The sequence below is a fragment of the Simochromis diagramma genome, unplaced genomic scaffold (genome assembly GCF_900408965.1).
Source record: "Simochromis diagramma unplaced genomic scaffold, fSimDia1.1 OVJJ01000320.1, whole genome shotgun sequence".
Taxonomy (NCBI): Eukaryota; Metazoa; Chordata; class Actinopteri; order Cichliformes; family Cichlidae; genus Simochromis; species Simochromis diagramma.
The window spans coordinates 789,855-813,603 of NW_024386773.1; the positions used below are offsets into that span (position 1 = coordinate 789,855).

At 40.2% G+C, this 23,749-nt stretch overlaps 2 protein-coding genes across 6 annotated transcripts in view; one reads left to right on the forward strand and one right to left on the reverse strand.

Moving 5' to 3' along the window:
• The window catches only part of cacna2d2a (calcium channel, voltage-dependent, alpha 2/delta subunit 2a), a 176,623-nt gene extending 158,731 nt beyond the window's left edge, over positions 1-17,892 (forward strand). For 3 of the 5 annotated variants that reach the window (XM_040001418.1, XM_040001445.1, XM_040001436.1), the window contains 23 exons: positions 490-564; positions 651-725; positions 851-922; positions 1,081-1,152; positions 1,310-1,371; positions 3,430-3,506; positions 4,631-4,645; positions 6,491-6,551; positions 7,202-7,299; positions 8,787-8,877; positions 8,975-9,037; positions 9,226-9,329; positions 9,432-9,530; positions 9,724-9,815; positions 9,904-9,951; positions 10,054-10,125; positions 10,216-10,368; positions 10,775-10,827; positions 11,842-11,897; positions 12,155-12,278; positions 12,581-12,690; positions 12,976-13,058; positions 13,971-17,892. In XM_040001418.1, coding sequence (XP_039857352.1) covers positions 490-564; positions 651-725; positions 851-922; positions 1,081-1,152; positions 1,310-1,371; positions 3,430-3,506; positions 4,631-4,645; positions 6,491-6,551; positions 7,202-7,299; positions 8,787-8,877; positions 8,975-9,037; positions 9,226-9,329; positions 9,432-9,530; positions 9,724-9,815; positions 9,904-9,951; positions 10,054-10,125; positions 10,216-10,368; positions 10,775-10,827; positions 11,842-11,897; positions 12,155-12,278; positions 12,581-12,690; positions 12,976-13,058; positions 13,971-14,093 — 1,878 coding nt within the window. In that variant the 3' untranslated portion in view covers positions 14,094-17,892. The remainder of the gene's footprint in view (positions 1-489; positions 565-650; positions 726-850; positions 923-1,080; positions 1,153-1,309; positions 1,372-3,429; positions 3,507-4,630; positions 4,646-6,490; positions 6,552-7,201; positions 7,300-8,786; positions 8,878-8,974; positions 9,038-9,225; positions 9,330-9,431; positions 9,531-9,723; positions 9,816-9,903; positions 9,952-10,053; positions 10,126-10,215; positions 10,369-10,774; positions 10,828-11,841; positions 11,898-12,154; positions 12,279-12,580; positions 12,691-12,975; positions 13,059-13,970) is intronic. The other 2 variants (XM_040001428.1, XM_040001454.1) reach the window with 1 other exon arrangement.
• Positions 17,893-18,441: 549 nt separating this feature from the next.
• abhd14b (abhydrolase domain containing 14B) lies at positions 18,442-23,591 on the reverse strand. The gene is made up of 4 exons (XM_040001480.1): positions 23,460-23,591; positions 22,432-22,646; positions 21,350-21,591; positions 18,442-19,628 (listed from the first exon to the last, which is right to left on the reverse strand). Exons 2-4 carry the CDS (start codon positions 22,643-22,645, stop codon positions 19,449-19,451), a joined length of 636 nt encoding a protein of 211 aa, XP_039857414.1. The 5' UTR covers position 22,646; positions 23,460-23,591; the 3' UTR covers positions 18,442-19,448.
• Positions 23,592-23,749: the final 158 nt, after the last annotated feature.

A 23,749-nucleotide genomic window follows, 5' to 3' on the forward strand; every position in this document is an offset into this window, starting at 1 on the left:
GTTTTGGGGTTTTTTTTTTACATCTATCCAGGCAGGTAGGGCTGTAAAGTTACTAAAAACAGACACAAGTTGGAGGAGCAGAAGGATTTGAGGTTTTATTTCTTGTTGTTGACCATCATCAATCATTTGTAACGGTGTCCGCCCAGCTGCTCTTCTATGCAACACCTCCCCCCTGAGGTGACGACAGACATCACAGCAACTCATCTGTACTATCTACTAACATCCATAGATGCATCCAGCTTTCAGTATCCATGACCAAAGTATTTACTCTGAGCTTATCACAAAGGCTTAAAGCAGCAAACCGACTCAGTTTAAGATAGACTGTGAAAATATGTGCTAATCAGATTGCGCACAAACTGATAAGTCAGAGATGGCATAGAGATGTTCTTAGCACGCTCACGGCACAGCCACCAGCCCCGTGTGATTCTCTGATACTAGCAGCGGCTGTGGATAAAATGCTTATAATTGCTTTATGTCTTCTGCATACAGAACCAGCTCATCCTTGGAGTCATGGGAGTAGACATTGCAATCAACGAAATCAAAAAGAAGACACCTACATACAGAGTGAGCATGTCACTGAAGATGTCTCTTGTGTTACTTTCAGATATGTGTGGTTTTTGAATTTCACCATTCCCTTTTGTGCTGTGCAGCTTGGAGCTAATGGCTACACCTTTGCCATCGATCCAAATGGTTATGTACTGCTGCATCCCAACCTTCGGCCTAAGGTAGACCCAGCTATTAACACTTCTGTGCATCTAAAGAGTTGTCAATGTAAAATTTTGGACATTATTCCTGCTGACTGACGTTCACCCTCCTCCTCCATCTTCCACTGCTTTCTCTCTCTGTGCAGATCATTAACTTCAGGGAGCCCGTCACTCTGGACTTTTTGGATGCAGAACTGCAAGACAGCAACAAAGAGGAGGTGCAGAACTGTTCCCGTGCAATATCATGACTGTCACCACCTGTGTTTCATGCAATTTGTGTTACATTTAACCTTTTAACTGTCACTTGTTTTCAACCATTTTTGTCTTTCATTATGAACACTCACGCCACAGCCTCTGTGTTTCGCTTGCCTTTCAGATCCGCCGACAGATGATTGATGGCAAATCAGGGCAAAGGAAAATCAAGACGCTCATTAAATCAGTTGATGAGGCAAGTCATCAATATATGAAACTCAATCATGATCCAAAGTAGCACCTTACTGAATGGTGTTGTAATGAATTTGAAGCTCTCAGTATGTTTAGTGTCTGTTGTTACTCTCCGATTATGGGAGGAGGTGTGAAGGTTACCTTTTTGTGGTTGCCAACAGAGGTACATTGACGAGGCCGTGCGGACGTACACGTGGACCCCTGTGGAGGGTACAGATTACAGGTAGGTTGGAAATGCAAACATGCATCACCTGACCGTCAGAGAAAAAGATGGCGCAACTTGAACCTGTGAGTGAAGTCCAGATTTTACACTTTAAATTGTTGAGTCACAAGTCTCAGATATCTGCTTGACAGCTTCTGCCTATGAATGTTTGTGAACAGTAGCTTCCCTGAATTAATGGCGGCTCGCTAATGAATTTGACTGAAAATTAAAAAGCCACTTCTTTTTCTATCTTTGCTAACATTTCTGAGGAGTAGCGTAAATTAACTGCTTAGTTTACTCATCTCAAAACTTGGTTGAACATTTGAAGTTGTATCATAATGACATTTCCTCTAGGCAACACTCTGCAAATTACAGTTTATGACATTCGGTAGTCCTACAAATGCCTGATTTGTGTTTTTTATTACGTCTGCTGGCTGCGTGCCTAGTCCTGGCAGAGTGCATATGAGGCTCTCGCTGCACAGTCCTATTAATATCCAACTCAAATGGATATTCCAGTGTATTTAAGAATCTGTGTGAAACTCAAATAACCGACATCCAAAGCTCTGCACAGTAGTGTATCCTACATTGTGCAGTTCAAGGCTCATAGAATTTTTTTTCTGTTTGAGTTTTAATCTCTTCCTATTATATCTGTGAAGACTTCTATTTTAGGCTTGCGTGGCAACAAAGATCAAGAAATGGGACATCTCTGTCCCGTTTAAATTCTGCTTTCGGCGATGACTGTTTGTACAATTTATGACCTATTATGTCTTAATGGTGATGTATTGCAGGGTAAAAGTGACGTACTTTCACAGTGGCCTCACTAGTATTGGATAAAAATCAGGCTCTCTGAGGTGTTTTCTATTTTTTCCATCTTTATCGTTTAGGGTCACTCTTGCTGCGTTTACCTGCGTCATTTGTAGCTTCAGATGGCAGCTGTTTCCCAGAGAAAAAGCTTTGATGAACTGATTGTACACAAACTGCTCAGAGCCACTCAGCAGACAAATGCTTCCTGTATTTCTTGTTTCATTAGCATTTCATACAATGCAGGGGTACTTGGCGATATGATTATTATTAGTTTAATTGTTCTTTATTTATTGTTTTTCTTTTTTATGTCTTGGATTTTATTATCTTATTTGATTATGTGAGATTTTATATTATAATGTAATTATTATTTATGTGGCGCCCAGGAAGGACTGTTCCATCTTTTTTATAGATTAAGGGGAATTCAAATAAACAGTAAACAAAGAAAGCAAGTGGCTGGTGAATATAGTGGATCTTCATCAGCTAAACTAGTGATTTTCCCTAAAGAAGGTTGGCCACAGTTTTAATGGTAATTGTTATCATTGCCAAAAATCTATAGTGTCAAAACTCCCATTAGCTGCCTCACTTTAACTCAAGAAGAAATACAGCAAACTCACAGTTTCCAGCCAATACGTGAATTTGATTGTGATGCTGGTTTCCAACTCTATATTTTTAATCATGGACTACACCAAACTAGCTTTGGATGATTCAAAGTTCCAAATAATCCTTATTTACCTTTAACAGCCCCATCCACTGTCTGAAACAAGTCATTTGAGCTCTTTCCGCTCCTTTCTTTCGATTGGCTACCCCTCTCTAACAGAAGGGTTGAACACAGCAGATGGCGCTGTTTTACTGAAACCTAGAGTTGTGTATTTGACAATACAAAGAGCTGTCCGTTTGAGCATTAGAGCCTTATCAATTTATTGGCAGGCCGATATTATCATCAATATTAGCTATAAATGCTGATCGTTAAATTACTAGATGCAGGTAAAAGATGCTAGGGTTTTTTTATTTTTTTAAATTTTGTGTGTCTTAAAAGAAAAATGTCGGCCAATGTATCAGAATATTGGAACTTTAAATCACCAAATACTTGTATCAGCCTTAAAAATCCTATATCAGTATTTCTTGCATATGCACAGACTTGATTTTTTTTGAGAACAGAAAATAAGCAAAAGCAAACTAGGCGTGCAGTAAAGCACATATGTATTTTGTGTATTTGTGGCTTTTAACATAATCTTGCATTAAATGTTCCTGTTTTTTTGGATCTTTTCACCTCAGTCTAGGGTTGGTACTGCCTACATATAGTGAGAACCACATCAAGGCCAATCTAAGTGACCAGATCCTCCAGGTGCAGTGTAAGTACTCTTGGGTATACCCAACATCCTTCACTCTCTGTCTCTACTACTCTGTCTCTCTTGCCTCTCTGCTCTCCGCCCAATATGACCTTTACGCTCTGGTTCAGTCCTCTGTCCCGGGTCTTCAACATCATCATAGAGAGTGTCCGAGCGGAGGCACCTGCCCAGTCCCCCCCCCTCCCCCTCTCCTTCACTCCTTGTCTTCGCTCTATCTATGCTCTCTGATAGGCAGGATCATTCCTGAGTCCCCCCGACTCCTCTTCTGCCCCCGTTCCCTCCTGTCTTCATGCTGTGCTGTAAAAACGGTGATGTTTTTTCTTCACACTGGCTGAAGAAAAAAAACAACTGAACTAACAGAAAGGTGAAAGCTGTGGTCTTACTGTGTTACTCAGGTGAAAATAATGGTGACCTTTGTGCTATTATTTTTTTTGCCAAATGCTCTCGCCTCTTCTTCCACCAAGTAATGATTCTGAAGCGTCTGTGTTCAAAGTATTTGATGTTATGGATAACTGTGAAAACATGCATGCTTTTCACTCCTTATGATGATTTTTTTAAAATAATTTTGGGAACTTTTCCTTGTGTTATGTGTGTTATTTTTGATTTGATTTAATTTTTTTGTTAGACTGTGTGAGATGTTTCTCGGCTTTGGAATCATTCGACTGATAAACTCCCACATGGCCTGGGATACTGGCTTGTCAACTGTGGGAGTTTGGGTTTTTTGTGGGTCTGAATGGGGACACGTGTTGTCTCTCTCATTCTTTCTTTGTCCAGACCTCATTACTTCCCTCTTTTCCTGGTGCATTTGATTTTTTTCCCCATGGTTATCTCTCATAATTACTGGTTTGTCTTTGCTGTTTTTTTCTTTTCCTAGATTGTCATGTTTGGTTTTGTTTTTCCTTTCTTCCGTTGGTTTCCGTTTCCTCGTTTGCTCTTGCAAATAAGTTGTTTGCTCTTCATTTCTTTTTTCTCTCTTGTCTTGTTTGACTTTAATTGGTTTCTTTTTTTCAAGAAAACAATATTTTTATTCAAACAGTAATTGAATAAAATATTGTCTGTGATCCTCCCTTCCCACCCGATCCCCTGTTTCTTTTCTTGCTCACTCCTTCTCTGATGGATCCACACAGTGTCATACACCAAGGGCAAGTATACTCCATATTGGTCCACGTTCCCTACCTCTACTTCCTACTCCCTACCGCTTCCTCCCCTTTCCTACACCTCTCATCCTAAACCTTCTCCCGCTGACCCCCTCCCTCCCTTCCCTCACCCATCCTAGCCTGCTTGCCTCTGTTCCTGCCCGTCTTGCCTTCAGGATTTCCTCCCCTTTCCCTCTTTTTTTCTCCTCCACTTTCTCCTCTAATCCCTCCTTCCTCCTCTTCCTTCTCACTCTCTTGCTGCAGCTCAGATCCCACATCTCTCACAGTGGCTCCTCCAGTCCCCAACCTCGACCACCTTCTCTCATATCCACTGCTCCAGAATCAGAAATAAATAAATAATTAAACAAACAGCTGTACCCGAGGAAGACAGATATTCATGTTTTCTGTTAAAACTTGTCTTTTGCTCCCTGCACCTCAGTCCTTTTCCTTTTGTAGATAGCTCCAAACACGTTGTCTACCTTCTTTCCTCTGCCTCTCTCTTCCACTTCATTTGCTTTGACTACATTTCTCTCTTTCCCTCATTTTTCTCTTCCTCACCTTCCCCATTTCTCTTTGGCTCTCTTCTTCTTCTCTTTCCGTATTTTTCTTACAGTGTAGTTTATAAACGTCTTAAGTAAGTCTAACACTAAGACTCAGGTATTGATAGATATTTAATTAAATAAATAAATATGTATACATTTTGTGGAATATCTATTGTTATTTGGGCACATGGAGCCCTACTAAAAGATCTGTAATTATTCAATGTAAGTCTGTGCAAGTTACTAGCTATAATAATATATCAGCTATTGATAGTGATGGCATTTTTTACAGTATAATAGGGATATGTTGAAGTCATGATTTTTTTAAAGGCATCTATATATAAATACACTGTTTGTTAGCTGCAGCAGTATCTCATGGCTGGGAGCATTGCAGCTTGCAGACTGCAGACCTACAGTCTGAGCTGTGTCCTGCCCTCTCAGGTCCTCCCATATTGTCAGGTGTCAGGGTGCCAGTCGGCATGGCACCTCACTTCTATGTCGTCCCTCTGTACCCCCTATCTCCATCAGCTTGTCTCCCTCCCTCCTCACCCCTCAGACTGCCAGGTGCACGGCCCAACGCTTCCTCAATAAAGCTGACCCCGGATGTGCATGGCATTGTGGGCGGAAAACTACCTGGGCACTCTATTTTAGCCCTTCAAATGAATATTTAATTCCTCTTCTGGACACAGTTGCAGGTCACGACTTAATGAGAAAATGACATGTCGGATTCATCGCAGACTCACCTGCTGGTTGATATTTGTGTTCTGTTTTGTCTGTGATAGATTCACTGAAGTTGCCCTTTTGACATGCCCTTCACAATGCAATGCATTTCCTCTGATTATGTGTCTCTCCGAGTCCTCTCTCCTGCCAGTCTGAGGGGTGACCACTTCCATCAGGACCTTCACCCACCCCCCCCTGCAATAGTTGGCCATGTTGATGCCTGCCTGATCTAAAAGCACTCACCGTGGATAACCTGTCTGAGAACTCACTTCCTGACAAATCAAGTCAGTTCTCCGACATCCCAAATATGTTAGATTGAAACCCGACACAATCAGAAAATGTTTGCCGGCAAAATAACAAACCAGAAACCAAAAGTGTGAGTGCTTCTGAAAGTAAAACGGTCTTCCATTGAGTCAGGTTCCTTTTTAGGCACCATATTGGCTAACGCTAGTGTTCCCATGATACCTCAGTGTTGCTATGGTAAACTCCCTTCTGCGTCCCCGCACCTCTGAAGAACAGCTGCTGTTTATCCACAACTCCCCACTGCTCTGCCCACTGCTCTTCCTGGATAATCTTCCCCTTTCTGTTGCAGATTTTGAGTCACTGCTGCCAAACACTTTTGAGTCTGAAGGACATGTATTCATTGCTCCCAGGTAGCCTTGTCTGTGATTGCTGCCTGTCGTTAATGGTCATCGGTTTTCGGTGCCGTCTTTGCATCCTGTTTTCTTTCCACCTCGTATTTCAAATTTTCTTGTATGGTTTGATTTTACATTTTGAGTGGTGTGTTTACTCATAGTTAAAAGTTCATTTGACAAAAATTACATTTATGAGGAATAAAATTCATCTGGTTTTGATTTTTTTTTCATATATTATTCATAAATTGTATTCCCCAAGTTACGCTCATTACACGAGACCACTGAAGACACATCAACCCTTCTTGCCTGCTGCTACTGTGGTGCTGCATGTTTTACACAAATTAAGCATTATTAATGCATTTGCACAATGTATTGTAAGGATTACTGAAGCTATTGGGCAAAAAATATCATCTGCATGTGCATACAGCCTATAATATGCTCGGTATTGCAGTACAAGTCCACCTTTTGTTTTGACTGACACCACTATAGCACATTAAAGCTTTGCCATGTGCATGCGGCACACAATAGCATCAAGTAATGTGTGTATGGGTTTGTGCATCTTCATCTCCATTATGTGTCCATCTATGAGGAGCAAGTGAGGCAGAATAAGAGTAACGAGCTCTATTTTTGCCTTCTCTTTGAATTAAAACACTGCGTCTCCTCCTCAGGGAGTACTGCAATGATCTGGAACTGTCCAACAACAACACTGAGTTCCTGCTCAACTTCATTGCTCTAATGGAGAAGGTGACACCAGACTCCAAACAATGTGAGTTTCATTTTCTTTTCACCCACACAGTAAAGTCACAGTTTGTTCTACATTAAATAATTCACCATGAGCTCGTCTAGTGATATTCTGTAAACATATCCCTATAAAAAGGCAAAATAAACAGCAGTGATCCAACTAATAGGTATTTTCTTCGTAGCCAGAATCTGATATAACCTATTGCCTGTTGCCTAGATACAGTTAAAAAGCATCAGCAAGCCTCACTTCTGCACCTGATGACATGTTTCTTTCTTGTGACGAGCACAGTTTATTTCGAGATAATCCCACATGCATTATCCTGCTGTCACAAATCCTCCAATGATGAAAATGTGTATTAATTCACAGCTGTAAATAGTACGTAACAAATGCAATATTAAGCTTTCGGTGAGAAATATTTAGTAATAACCACAGCAGCTCGGTAGAAGAAAGTTGTTAGGTTGTTTTGTTTTGTTTGCCAAGGAGGTTATGATTTTGGCAGTGTTTGTGTCTGTAAATACGCTGGCCGGAAAAGTTTTGAATGAATTCTGATAGAAGTTTGTAGCGGTGCAGAGTGCGGTCATGTTAAAAATCCAGTATAATTCTGTTTACATCCACTAAAGTCTTCGAAGTCGACTTGATGATTTTTTTTGACCAAAAACCTATTTAAAGGTGTGGTGTGCATTATCGACATATAAAAAGTACCACAATTAAAAATATATCACATTTGATCTTTGACCTGGTGTTCAAGGTCAAAAAGGCCAAAGTGATAATAACAATATATAGAGCTATTTCAATATTTGTTTCTACCTGTGGTTGTTTGTATTGACAGCATATAGGTAAATAGGGAATTATATATCACATTTCAGTTTGCATCCAAATCATCTTATGTTTGACCTGTGACCTCACTCTGACCTGCCTTTCTTTCAAATGTACCACAAAATGTGCTGCAAGTGTTTTCAGGAGAAGGACAATGAGCTGCCTAGTGGTGCCTATTATCCATTACCTACTCATACATAATGTTTGTGTAATCGAAGTAAGCGAATGTCATGCTACCCATATCTGATTTTAACCCTTATCTGAGGGCTTCCTGTTTGTGCTAAGGGTTAGTCCTAGTAGGCTTTCAAGGAGGAAAGAGTTAAAATTGGGATTTGGTCCACACGTTCCACATTGGGCATCTGATATAGACCATGTGTCGCCTCAGTGCAGCTGTCAAATATGCCCAAATTGTTGTTGTTTTTTCTTCTTTTCAAGAACCATAAAATACGCTTTTTCATCGGGTTTTAAATGTAGGAGAACTGCTGAACTAATGATCCAGAATACCTGACATCTGCTATTAATGCAGTGTCACCTCAAACACCATCACTGTCAATCAGACAGTTACCAGTCCTGGATTACTACCATGGTGTTAACACAATCTCTATATTTCATTTTTTGAATATAACGACTATCATCAGCTGCTATATGGCAGCACCCCTAATGTGGATTAAACTCTTTAATCTCTCTTATGCCAGGTGACAATTTGCTCCTTCACAACCTCATTCTGGACACGGGCATCATCAGACAGTTGGTCGAGAAAGTGTGGAAGAATAAAGATTTGAACACGTGAGTGTGACCAGCCAGTATTGAGGGAAGTGCATTTTAAGATTTTTGGATATTGATTTGAAGCCCCTTTCTGTCTTTGCTTCCACCTGACATTTAGATACGGCTTCCTGGCTGTGTTTGCTGCAACAGATGGAGGTATAACAAGAGTGTTTCCAAACAAGTGAGTGCACTCTTCATCGAGGCCCGTGTGTCTGGACTCCAGCTGCTTTGTAGTTCTGATACATTTTTCTCTTTGTTCTCTTTTGAAGTGGTATGCTGTTAAGTTTCAAAAAACATGTGGGATAGGCAAAGCAGGTAGCTTATACGTGAGACAATTACAGCTCTGGTATCTCTCGTTTTAAACCTTAGGGCTGCAGAAACCTGGGAGGAAGACCCTGAGCCGTTTAATGCCACCTATTACCGCCGCAGCCTCGACAACAAGGGTTACATCTTCCGAGCGCCTTATCGAACAGGTGAATGATGCTCTTAGTCTTGAGTTATATAACTCGCCTCGTAATAGAAAAGGCTGTTTGTATCTAACCTCGCTCTCTTGGCTCGTTTTCCCTTGTTTGTAGCCAGGGACGAGCAGCTGAACCCAGAAAATGACACCGTAGGTATTCTGGTCAGCACAGCTTTGGAGATGACAATAGGAGGGAAGACCATCAAACCTGCAGGTGGGTACTCTTCTGAAAGAGGAAACAAATTGTTGTGATATAATGATAGAGAAAAGCTTTCGGAGCGAGATAATTACACGTCTGAGTTTGTTATTTTGTCACTTTGTGTTGGCATGTCTCTGCCCTGCATATATCTATTCTTTTTACACACCTGTCGTTTTCTTCTGTGAGCTTTTAAACTTTCTTTCCTCAGTTGTCGGAGTGAAGCTAGACCTCGAAGCCTGGACGGATAAGTTTAAGATTCTTGCCAGCAACCATACAGACAGCCGACAAGGCTCAAATACGGTAAAATACACGTGTTTAATATAATATACGTAATATATAAATCTTTTTTTATTTGGCTAACACTGTTTTTTTTCCTTGTCTGTGATAGTGTGGACCAAACAGGGGCTGTGAAATGGACTGTGAAGCCAACAGTGATGTAAGTATTGATGCAAATTTTAACTGCACCTTCTGAATCTGAGCACTCCCCAGCTTATCTCTGTACTTCCAGTTAGCAGTGCATTTCTGTGTCTGTCCGCAGGATCTGTTGTGTTATTTAGTAGATGACGGCGGATTCCTAATCATGTCCAATCAGAAGGACGACTGGAACAAGGTTTTATTAAAAAAGAATTCGTTCTTCCGCTGATCGTAGCCTCGCGCTTAGCTTTACACTGAGCTTTGCCTCGTGTTTTTTATCCCACAGGTGGGCATGTTCTTCAGTGATGTTGACCCCTACTTGATGTACGCGCTCTACAACAATTCTTTCTACAACAGCAAACAATCATTTGATTACCAGTCTGTTTGTGAACGGATGCCCAACAGCGAAGCCGGAGCTGCACCCAGAGGAGTGTTCGTGGTAAGATAACACTTGAAAGAGAGATACCGTGAGTGAAATGAAGGAGGCAGAGTAGAAGACAATTAGTTTAATCAATGCATGGACGTATGGGGAAACTATAGCTGCATTCACACTGCAAGTCTGTGTGCAAAAATCAGATCAGCTGCTGACTTTTTAAGAATTAGTTTTTGTTTAATTGGACTAATATCAGATTCCAGGGTGAACTCGTGAGAGATATCACTTTTATATTAAAGTGGAGACAGATAAGAAAAAAGGTCCTTTAAAGACTTTCTCCACACAGGTGTCAGTGGATATGGCGTCAATGGCAGGAATAGTTTGATTCCAAAAGCAGTCCGAATGTAGCCTAATGGGTGTTTGATTGAACTTAAATATTGATTTTGTTTTTTATTTCCCTCTGTATCTGTAGCCCACTATTGCAGATTTTGCCAACCTGGCTTGGTGGACATCAGCTGCTGCATGGTAAGATTATTAATGTATAGTAACATACAGCAAGTTTTAAACGTATTACAAACTGATAATATTTGTTGTTATTAGCCAGCATTATTTCATAGATTAAGATCCATAATTTGTTAATACAAAAAAAAGAAAAAGGTTGGGCCAGGTGAACCCTGCTCACATAATATTTTGATTTAATTTAAAGTGTTGAATTTATATTTTACTTCTCTTCACTGTTATTTTAAATACCCAAAGACCATGATTTGGACAGATGAAACAAACATTAACTTGGAAACAAAGCATGCCACATCATCTGTCAAACATGGTGGACGCAGTATTACGGCATGAACATATTTGGGTGCCACTGGAACTGGGCCAGTAGTGTTTTATGATGCTGTGACTGCTAAAGCAGCAGGATGAGCTGTGACGTGTACAGGGCTACACTCTCAATCTCAGATTCAGCTAAATGCTGCACAACTTATCAGACAGCGCTTTGGGGTGAAAATGGATAATGACCCGAAGGATAGTGCAGGAACACGAATTTCTCAAGGAAAGAAATGGTATATTCTTCAATGATCTCAGCCCAACAGAGCGTATTTTTCACACACTTAAAAAAGGCTGAATGACTACATTTAAAACAGTCCTTATATTTAAAATAATGTTAGTTTATGCCTCTCAAAATTTGAGACTATGTAAAACAATGTGTATAATACCTGAACAGTTACTGCACATATTTTTGTTAAATTATTTGAATTAAAGCTGAAAGTCTGCATTTCGATCACATTTTGTACTGTACTGTATTGCACTGCCATGAGTTTCATTGTTATTTCTGTGGTCAGGTAATTGTGACTCGTTTTGTAAAGTTTTACGGCCTGCCATACTCATTACCTGGACTGCTGCATGTGCAGTAGTCCTGCTAACAAAAAAGCTTGACTCATGATTTTAATCATTGCACAATGTTAAATTAAATGCAAAATACATTGCAGCAGACGTTTTTTTGTCCACAAGTTGAATTAAAAACAAATCCTGTCTCCTCAGGTCCTTATTCCAACAGTTCATATATGGACTGGCATACCACAGTTGGTTTGTCACAGGTGGGTGACACGTTTTATACGATACCATTTTTATACGATATTGGAAAAAAGGTTTAAAAGTGCTAAAAGTAGATTTTGATCAAATCTATTTGGAGCTTTAAGCCAACAGCAAATAAACCTTAAATCCAAATATAGTGAAAAAATTACACATGACATACATCTTTGGGCATTAAGCTGAAAATCAGATCTGAGAAATGAGTTAAAGAGATAATCATTTCCTGTGCTGTTTTTTTGTTTTTTTGTTTTTTTTTATGCAGATGAGGTGGATGCCGAAGGAATCGACTCTAAAGAGAGAAGCTGTGTAATGATCCAGACCCAGTACTTCTTTAGTAATCTCAGCAGTTCCTACTACATACTGCAGGACTGTGGCAACTGCTCCAGGTCTGTATGCGTGACGTAGTACTTTTAACACTCACACATAATCAGACATGCATATGCTTAGACAAGTAGCATGAAGAATCGCAGTGTGACAGCGACGCAGTTAGTGAGACAGATTCATCTTTCTGTTGGAGTTAATAAACTCTGCTGATGATTAACCCATATCAGCTCTAATGAAATCGTCGTATCATTGGCTAAATGAGCCTTATAAGACTGTCTCATGAATCTCGCTCATCCATTAGCAAATGAGTCTGTGATGTAAGTGAGCAGAGGGGGGTTGTTGACAGAGCTGTCGCTCTCTGCAGGCTGATTCATGCCAAGAGGATAAACAACACCAACTTGCTGTTTGTGGTAGCAGAAAAGATGCCATGCAACACCTGCGAGATAGAGAAGCTATCCCAGGAGGAGAAGGAGTGTATCCTTTTTTTTCTTCTTCACATTGTACACCAGCTGGCACAGGAGAAGAAACACTCTGTCATCTCTAGATTTTCTCTCCTCATCACCATACCTGTGGAAACGCGAACATTTCACATTCATTTTAAGGCTATTTTTAAGATTGATGGCATGAATTATAGCCAGTCATTTACATGTGTAGGGCTGCATGAGGAATTGGTGCTCAGGCGGATAATGAAAAATTGCACAGAAGAAAGAAAAAGAAATTCAAAGGAGTTTCATTTTCCTTAATGGAGTCAATTTTCAGTCAAGGAGGAGGATCCATGTAGAGAACCGCCTGAGGCACGCTATCGAAAAGGACCCTCCACCTGCTTCGACAGTAACATCGCTGTAAGATTTTCAGATAACACAACACATGAATATCCACCTTATTCTGAAGAAAAACAAAAACATTATTTAGCATTGAATCCTGGTGCTTGCTAGTTAAATATACTATGTTTAAAATTTGTCAGCAGAGCATAGCTAAAATCCTATCGCTATGTTCAGTTGGCTCCAGCTGGGGTTTTGAGCTTTCTCTGATTTTCTAATGCAGCTGGTAATAGTTGGTTCATTATGTAACACAAAAAAATATCCTACTTTTATTCTGAGATCAAGTATTGACCTGGTAATTATATGCCGCTAGGTCCATTATTTGCTGGATAAAGACCCAGTTTTTGTAGATTTGCCTCTGTACACCACAGCAGTGGATTTCAAAAATCAAACAATCAAGATGCTTTAATTCAAGGGATTTTGTGAAATTTGTTGCATTAAGTGTACTGAGGCAAAACTAACAAAAATTGTTTGTACACTTTTAAAGATTTACATCTCGCTCACGCTCAATTGCAGTTCTTGCTGCCAAAGGTGGCACAACCAGTTATTAGGTTTAGGGAGGAATTACTTTTTCACATCAGGCGAGGTAGGTATGGATAACCTTTATCCCTTAATAAATGAAATCTTCATTTAATAAAATAGTTTTTATCTAATACTAAAATTTGTTTGATGAACTGTGGCAAATACAAAAACACTTCAACGACACTAAAAACTCAGGAAGGGGGCGATTACATTTTCACAGCACTGTATAGTCAACTAAATGAAAATTACTTTGTTCAGACTCTGTTGGCAATATAGAGCTCGATGCAGATAGAAGGTAAGATAAAAGTGTTACCAGAGAGCGATTATTGAATGTAAGTGTTTATTTGATGGTGGAAGAACTTTCATATAAACTCAGTTTATAACTCCAGCTTCTTTTCTGTGGTTTTGCAGGAGAACACGTCGGACTGCGGGCGAGGTCACTCCTTCCGCCCATCCCTCTACACTTTACTGCTCATTCAGCTGCTTCTGCTTTATCCAGCTGTCAGTCCTCACCTTCTCTCCCTACTACATTAATTTCATTTTCCTGCACTTGTCCTCCTTTTCACCCTCCTCAGCTTCTGTCCCATCCTAAGCCCCCCTCATCCACCTCCTAGCCCCTTCGCCCTCCACCTTGGTATAGTCATAGGTAATTATGGGACTTCCCATCATGGTGAGTTGGAAGCCCTGAGCGCTGCGCTACCCAGCTTGCTTTGGTCTGTGTTGCTTTGTGAAAACAGAGAGACATTTGCGTCCTCACCTTCATCTGCAAGATGAGCTAGGGTGGTGCTGGACCACTTGGATCATCAGAGGCAATGTCAGAAAAGAGATATCAAGCCACCCAACCACCCCGTCAAGCCTACAACCATCCCACCACCTTCTCCATCCAGACAAGGGAGGGTGAAAAGGACAGGCCGATCTCCTCGTCAAAGACCTCCCACCACAGACTGGAGAACTGAGGTTGCGTGTCCACCTTCACCTCTGTCTGTCAGAGGGACAGCAGGACTCCTCCTCCTTCTCCTTTCCTCCATCTCAGAGTCTCATCGCTCTGTCATTTGCCTCTTGTAAGAGGCTGTGGACCATTCAGCCAGTAATAGCCACCATAGAAGAAAAATAGCAGAAAAATAAAAGAACTGTTAAGTATACAAAATGTCACATATAAACTGCTGAAGTGATGAGTATTCTAAACATACAGTATATTTAGGTTTTAACATGAAAAGGAAGTTAAGTGTAAAAAAGACATGAATTAGTTTATGCGCTATATCTACTTGCCAAAATGAGATATACTTTCGTGTGGTCTTATTTTTATAGCCAAAACACGAAGAGGAAATGGATTTAGATTTAGGATAAAGCTCGAGAGGAAGAGGAGACACTCGGCAGCTGAATGCTGACTCATAATTACAGATTAATGCTTTTAAAAGACATCCACTGGGGATTAATGTAATTACACGATGGTAATCTCATTTTCTTGAAGTATTTTTCCTCATACTTACTATTTGAGGTTAGTGCTATCTGGCTTTTATTGTAAAATATGAATCAGTGTTCGGTTGCTGCAGGAACTTGTTGTGTAGTATTCTCCTTTACGATTAATCGACCACGCTGACCTCGGCTTTGGACTGATGTTTAAAGGGGAAAAAAAAAATCTCTGCACCCTCTGATGAAAAAGCTCACCTCTGCCACTCCTCATGAGGCTTCTCCAACAACCTCGACTAACGCTCCTAACCCCGATTTGTATTCGTGCTTTACTTTTGTCACACAGCAAACACACTCAAATCTCCCCGCCATAGTAGTTCCAGTTTTTTTTTTTGTCCCTTCCTTTCTTCCTCATCTGTGCTTGGGTTGGGGGGGTGCTAATCATTTTTCTTTTGGTGTGTGCTTGTATTACCTTTGACTGATGCTGTTCAAACTTCAAAACCATTCGCTGCTGGGGGATAGGGGCTTATCAACATTTCCAACAAAAGTGCAGAAGAGGCCACTAAATATGGTGATCATGTGCAGTAAGTAGTGTGGTTGTAATCCATCGCAGTCCGTCATTTGATCATGTGTGAAAAGTCATTTTAGACTCCCATGTTTAGGAGCCGCTCTGTTTCATAGTGCCTTGATGCACTTTGTTTTGGAACGCATCGGCTGTATAAGAGTAGAGCTACTGTATAGTACCTTTATAAAGCAGCCGTCTTTGAGGCTTTGGACACTACAGGAGCCTAAGACTGAATCTGTTGGCTAAAGAAATAGCTTTACACAGAGCCATCGAACTGACTGGCTCGGCTTAATGTATTTTCCCCTCTTGGCTGTTGTTGCTGTACTCCTCCAACGCCACCTGACTGTCATCATATGGAGTTACTATACCGTTCCTTTACAAAGCCATGTATAGAGCTACACTATCAGTATACAGCGACTTAACTGGCCATAGAGCTTTTTTTGTGTTGTTTTCTTTTCCTTTCTTTTAGGGCCACCTGACTGCTATAGTTCTGCCTGAATCGTATGTGTTTGTGTGTGGATGTATGCGCGTTAGTTTAAAAACCCTCAAAGGGAATGTCTTTTTAAATGAGTCGTGGAGTGCTCGGGGGATGGCAGTTGTGCTCGTGTAACTGTTTTTCCTCGGCGTGTTGCGACAGACAAAAAAACAAATCCAGTGTTGCTGTGGAGAAAAGGGGGGGATTTTATGAAAACAAAAGGAGATCCATGTTGACTGCTTAAATATTAATATACGGGGGCAGAGGAGGCAGAAAGAATGTGTAGTTCATCAGTGTTTTCTGTTTCAAAACCTCGCTAAATGCCTTAGTGTTACACGTATGGAGCTCCGATACCCCCACATAACCCTCTTTCTCACACACAAATCGATCCTGAAATATTTCACTCCCCTGGGCTTTTTTTTTCTTGGTGTTATGCAGTAAATATAGTGAGCTCTAATTTTATATTTTTACGTCTCGGAATGATTAGTTATCGATCGATGCCTGTTTGATTAAATGCTTGAAAGTGGGTGGAAGTTTTTAAAATTTAAAAAAAAAAAAAAAGACAAAGAAAAAAAAGCCTCTGACCTTCGATGTTCACATCCCACCCGAGACTTGCCGTAGTATTGCTCAGGTGGGATGATTCACTCGACATTTTGAAGCTTAACTAGACACTCTGTACAGTCGTAGGTACTATTTGATGTGACAAAATGTTGCTGGCACAGTAACTGCAGCTCAGCTCTGGACAAATCAGAGGAAAAACAAAATTCATACTGTTAAAGACAATGAAAATCAGAATGAGCATTTCCAATGTGGCCCGTTACTATCTGATGCTGGATGCAGTTTCACTTTTCTGCCATCTGTTTGTCTCTGTCCTGTGCCACTATTCTGTCTGTATTTCTCTATTTCCACTGTCTGTAAATGAACGCTACACGTGCCTGTGGAAATGTACCCCCTGCAACTTACTCTCCTTTTCCTGACTGTGTGCGCACACAATCTCACTCCCAAACCGAATACACTCTGTGCACCTGCACTCAGACATTATGCACACACACACACACACACACACCTATAAGCAACCATGTAATGACACTGACTCATCCCCCGCTGGGAGATGTCAAACACCAGGAAGAAGTAAGCCAAGGACGTCACCTTCCAGGTGTTTTTATTTTATTTTATTTTATTTATTTTTTCGTGAGCGGACGAGATGTCAGAGGCAAGCTCAGGGAGTGGGTCTCCACAGAGCATCACGAGCCTGGTAAACAGAAGGTCGTGGGAGAGACATCTAGTGACGTCTGTGTGTGCATCCTGATGGAAAATAGCTTCCGAAGGGACACACATGTCTGATTTCTGTGGTTTGACAAATTTAATTTTGCCAAAAAAAAGGGAACATAAATAGATAATTGGACCAGCTTGGGGGACGAGAGGGAGGGGTCAGCTTTAAAACATCACCCTAAAGTAGATTAATGCGGGTTTTCACGAAGCGTCTCCCTTCCCCTCCACCGACCCTCGCTGCGACCCTTTGTGTTGGTGCGTCTATGTGGGAAAGACACGTGTGTATGTGATTCTGTAGTCTGTAGTCTGGTGCTATGTGACCATGTTTGACACGTGTGTGAAAAAAATAACAGCAACAATTTAGAGAGAAAAAAAAAGAGTAAATTCAGTCAAACTTTCAGTGAAGTTTAAAAAAATATAGGAATACAGCACTGTTGATAAGTTTGAGATCTGATGTCAAAATGTTTTCTTTTTTTTTTTGGTTTTTCTTTTCTTCCTCGTACGTGTGTGAGTGTGAATGTTTGTATGTGTGGAAGATTTAGCTCCTTCTTTTCTGGGCACTAGTCCATGTCGTCGCTCCATTCTTTTGTACAGATGAAGCTTAAAAAAAAGAAGAAGAAAACAAAAAAGAAGAGGGCAAAATTTGTAAAATATTGTGTCTGTGACTCCTTGTAAAATATTTTCAAATTGTTTATTACAGAGAATCAGTTATTAAATAATGTTCATATTTTTCACTTCATTTTATTGTGTGGTGTTTTCTTTTTGGGGGGGTGGAAAAATTCCCCAGTAAAAATTCCAATCTGGCTGGAAAATGTGAACGAGTGCGTAGATTTTTAACTGTTTTTGTGTAGGTTTTACAGATTTTCCTATTGATAAAGACAGCACCACATTGCTATTCATACTATTCTAAAGTCATTAAGTAATAGATAAACAATTAAATGACAGAAAAGTTCCAGCTTTTCTACAATCTACCCATCTATCTATAGAAACATCAGCTGGGTAATGAACTAAACTGTAATTTTACATGTTTCTCATGTACTTTCACTGGGCTGACCCACTTGAAGTCGAAGCTGTCTGTGGCCCGTGATGTAAAATCAGTTTGACGTTACCTGCTTTAACTCCTCGGTTAAATAGAAAACACAGTCTGTCGAGAACCAAGCAAATATATAATAATTATAATGATGCTTTATTAAAAATATTCACTTCTAACGCTGGGATGAGACGATTAATACAACCCTGGTGTGTGTGAGTGCAATGTGTAGGCAGCTAGCATTTGGCAAACGTAACGTGGTGCAGAGACATGAAAGTGACCTGCAGCCTGCTCTCTTTGAACTTTATTCTGTTTGTGCTATTTAGACACATCACGAACATTTCCATGTTCATAACATGCTCCCTTCTGATTGCTTCATAATTACAGAGTTTCAGTGTGTGAGGCATAAAGTGTCATTCTTTTATTAAAACTTGGGTTCAGTTATATTGAAAAATGGTCTTTGGCGAATTTAAGGCATTGTTCGTGCTGATTTCAGGCAGTTCTGTAATGATTACTGCAAAGTCAGATAAACTGCATTAGGACAGAAACACTGAGACATAAAAGCGGCACATGTTTAACACATTTCTATCTTGCTTCGCAGCCTTGACCAGGTGCCCGTTGGAAGACTTGCAGTTTTGTGTGCACTCAACAAACACTAAAACAACCACGGTCATTTTATATGATGTTAGTGAACTGTAGCTTCAGTCACCTAAATTAAACCAAAATTACTCAAACGAAATATTTTACAACAACGAAACAGGAAACAAAGTTTCCAGAGTGGAAATACTGGACGCTGTTCAGTGATGTGGGAGAACCACGTGTCGTTATCCTACACGCCTGGGTTCAGTAGTCGGCTGCAGACTTGAGCTTTGTGTTTAGTGTACAGATTCAAGACTGACATCAGGTTTTCTCATTTAAGAAACAATATTTCTCAAAAAGCTTCAGGCTTCAACCTTTTAAGGAAAAGTTCATCTGCTGTCACCATTAGAAAAGGCCCGATTTGCAGACGTATCAAAACATACAAATCAGGTTAAGCATTGGGAATACGTGAGTTCAATTCTTCACAAGTGATTAATGTGTTTGCCTATGCGTGACCGCATTCTTGGCGATCGCGCTGCTAATGCACAGCAAAGAGCTTCACAGCGTGTTAAGGAAGTCTGTAAGAGCTTTGTGCCAAGTGTCTGGGTCGTCCAGGTAACAGGGGTGGCCTGCTCCCTTCATCACCACCACTTTGTGATTGGCCAGATTGCTGAGGTTACGGAGCGACACCTCCCCGAGCTGATGGTCCTGGTCACCGTAAACGATCAGCGATGGGACCTGGACACAAAAATCACAACAATAATGAAAAAAAAAAGAGCCCTTTGCAGAGTGATTTCCACTGTCCTTTTTCTCGCATTTGAAAATCTGTCTCTCTTTTATTTGTTTTTAAATTCAAACCCATAGCTAAAGGGATTTTGCAGATGTCCTAAATTTCACCTCAAGCTGGAAAAAAAAAAAAAAAAGGAAAGAAGGAAATCAAAACAAGTCCTGTGAAAAGCTAAGACTAAAAGATTTTAGGTGTAACAGATTTATGTGTCTAGTAGTCAATAAGAATTATAAAAGTGAGAAAAACTACAGTCTTAGTTTTTCCAGCCTGAGAAGAGACGTTCAGATCTCTCATCTTATTAAAAAAAAATACAGCAATATGAACAAACTCTATTACAAGTAAAAGGTTATAAAAAGCATTTATTTTTGTACCAGTTTTTTTTTTTAAACTGGTACAAAACATCGATCAGATTACTTCATCAGAAAACCTGAAGAACTTGTGAATACAACTTAATCGTTTCCCACATCTTCACTGCATTAAAGTTCCGAACCCTCATTGCAGAAATACACATGAATGCAGTTACTCCGGCTTAGTTATTTTAGTTGTAACACACTTTGACACTTAATGACAGCATAAATGTTTGTTTTATGCTTTTTTTATCATCAGTAAGTTGCATTTATTACTCTATTGTCCATCTTTTGAGTTACTCTGCTGCTCCGATGTCTCTTCGTTTGCTAAGAGATTGCTGAAAGTGGAGATACAAATACAGAGGCCTGTAACAACCTGTCACAAAAGGGACAGAGGAGCAGGTTCTTTGTATCAAGCGCAGAGACCCTTTGGGTTTTTAATGATTTCAGAATCAGAATCAGAAAGGGTTTTATTGCCAAATGTTGAGCAGGTTTACAACATTAGGAAATTGCTGCGGTACTTAGCGCAAACATACTGTCAGAACCAGATTTGCTCTGCTCCCTGGGTTGACCAGCTTCTTTGTAATTTCTTAAGCAGTTATGATGAGTGTTTTCTAATCTCCATCTTATTTCTAAAATAGCTAAATTTCATTTATCTGATTTTTTTTCTTAAAATCTTTAGGATCTTTCTTGTAAAGTAAAACTTGGTCACTTAACATTCCCCGTTAGCTGTTTAACTGTTATTTATAAAACCAACAGTGTGCCTTTTAAAACACTTAATAAAAGATTAAATATGATATCCGATAGTATTCTCTGCAAAACATCCTTTAAAACTAAAAACACTCATTATACAGAAAAACTGCTCCTGTTCGTGCCAATCTTCTTGCTGCATTATAATTGCTGAGACTTTAATGTGTGAGCTGAGTCTTTAGAATATTGTTTGGATTAAAATAAAAAAAAGAATGTACAACTTCTGCATTTAAACTGTTTATAAAGGAAAGCAAATTTTGTTAAGGTAAGTGCTTGTTCTAAATAAGTAAATTAGACAAATCGCTTTTCAGGCTAATGTGCCTACAATTGATTTGCCATTAAGACATTTCTGAGCTGGATGAAAGCCAGTGGCATCTGTGCAGGTAAAGTCACTGTCTCTTTTAAAAAGAAGAGTTGGAAAATTGGATGATATTCACAGCTGCTCAAGTTATCCTTTAAAAAAGGAAATGACAGTGCATATACTATACCAAAAAAGAGGAAAAAAAAAACTTTTGCAGGAGAGGAACCTACAAAGGAATATCAAGCAGAGGCATATCCTCACACACAGACTCTACCTTTACGCTCTGGTACTGCTCCGCTGTGAATTTGTCCGTACAGATGGGAGCGACAGGGATGTAGGCTCGCACCAGAGCCTGGTGCTCGAGGAGGAAGGGCAGGGAATACATCCCGCTAAGGGATGGGCTGATCACCACCACCGGGGTTAGATTCAGCTGCTCACACACCTCTTTGAGGAAACCTGCAGGGGCGGGTGTTCCCACTGCCGCCGGGGCTTTGGCCGATTTAGACTGACCAAGTTCTGTGGAGAGAGGGGAGGCACGAGAAAAGAAGAGGAGGAGAGGAGTAAGGTTTGTTGATGGACACTGACTTATTAACGTAATTACTGTCCCCAAGGCAAACATTTTTCTTTTGGGCCCATGCTGCCTCAGTGATCTATATAAATTGTAGAGTGCCTGCCAGATCATCACTAGAGGCTGTCAAAGCATGAGACAAAAATACCAGATTCTAAAAACAAGCAGAACACGGGCTGTAACAATGACTCATGGAAGCAATTCAGTTCACTTCAAGTTTGAGCCCCCATGCACATTTGACTTTCCAAACAAAGCCAAAGTCCTGATGCCAACTGCAAATACATATCCATAAATATAATGCAAAAAGTTAAAGTTTCACCTATGAAAATAGGTAAAACGACAGGACACAGCTAGCTTAAAAAAAAGCTCTCATAAAAAGTTTAGAATATAAACAACAATAAGAAAGTTAAGAAACAGAGTTTTTGAGACTTTTTGTTGAAAAACTTAAATTTTTAAAATAAAAGTTTTAAGCAATAAATTGCAAACAAAAAATTAAAACAGGTTATAACTCATATATCCCAGCTGATATTTAATTAATATGTTTGTTTTTCATTTTCAGAGGGGTTAGCATAGGGCCACACAATTAGGTATTACTGTCAATAGTCCCAATTTAATATTTGCGAGCATTCAAAACAGCGAAGAGCCAAAAGTTTGACCCTGAGACTTTTAGGAGCTCTTTATGTGCCGGTGGCAGCCTGTTGCCTTGCTGCGCTTCATTGGTCATGCTGACTTTTCAGTTAAAAGCCGAGTGACGGAAGGAGATGGTGTTTGTTCCCTGACAAACGCACCTGGCAGGTCGATGGCGACCGCGCGGCAACCCGCTTTGGCCAGCGTCTCCAGAGTGCCGATGCTGAGCCAGTTTTCTGAAGAGAAGCGTATGCCGTGAAGAAGCAGAACCGACACTTTTGCTTCTCCTGTCACAGGTTCGCTTTGTCTGTAAAACAGTGGCGCGTTGCAGCTCTCCACCTGCACTGTACCCTCCGTCATTTTAACAGCTGCCATCCTGAACAACAACAGAAGAAAGAGAAAGCAGTTATTTCACATGGTTTTCCACACTGTTATACCTCCCATTTTTCCTCCTCTTTAACAATATTAGTTCCTTCAGGTGGAAAACCCAATCATCTTCTATGCCGCCAGTTTCTGTGAAGCTCTTCTCTTGTCTCTTGACAGAATTAAAGATCACTCCAAGAGAGGACCATATTTCTTTGCAGAGAGAGAAAGTCTTGTGGAGATGCTAAAAAATAAAATTCCCAACCATAATGGGTGTACGCCATAAAAATGCAATGATTCATTTGCTTTGTTTTCCTTACAAAGTGCAAGCACAGAAAGATAAACTTCATGTAACTTTATGTAACATTTTTCAGCACAATAATGATCCCAAACACACTGTCAGTCTGGTAAAAGCATATCTGATAACACTATCAGTCATGAATTGGTCTCCACAGAGCTCAGACTTCAACATTATCGAAGCAGTGTGAGATCATCACGATCGAGAGAGAACAGAACAAAAGCCGACATCCAAAGAAAAGCTTTGAATGTCATTCAAGAAGCCTGGAGAACTATTAATAGACTATTTAAAGAAGTTTGTCCACGATCCCCGTGCTTTCAAAGATCAGCGTGGACTTAATCGGATGTTCCACGGACGCATAATCAGCAGACAGAAGTGTGTGCGCAGCTGCGGGTTAAACAAGTCGGATCAAAGTCCAGATTAGATCATTTTTATTTTACATCGAACTCGCCTATCTAGGTGCTTTTTGCTCATCATTCAAAACACACGTGGCGACAGAATAACAACCCCCTCCTTCCCTTTTCTTACCCGACTGTGAATCCCCGATGATTAAAGGTGCAAAACAGAGAAAGTCAGACAGGTTCTTGAACCAGCTGCAGCTTAGCTTCAGTTTATCTCCCCCGGAAAACAAGAGAAAGAGAACAAACCTTTGGAAATCGCCCTACTGACGTCTAGCGTTTGTGGCGAGAATTGCGTTCATTGTGGCAGAAAAGAAAATCACAAGTTTTCTGTTTTTTTCCCAGGATATTGAGCGTGATCCTGATGCAAATATTTATATATCTGAGGGGCATGAAGAAGGTTCATGAACAAGGACCAAT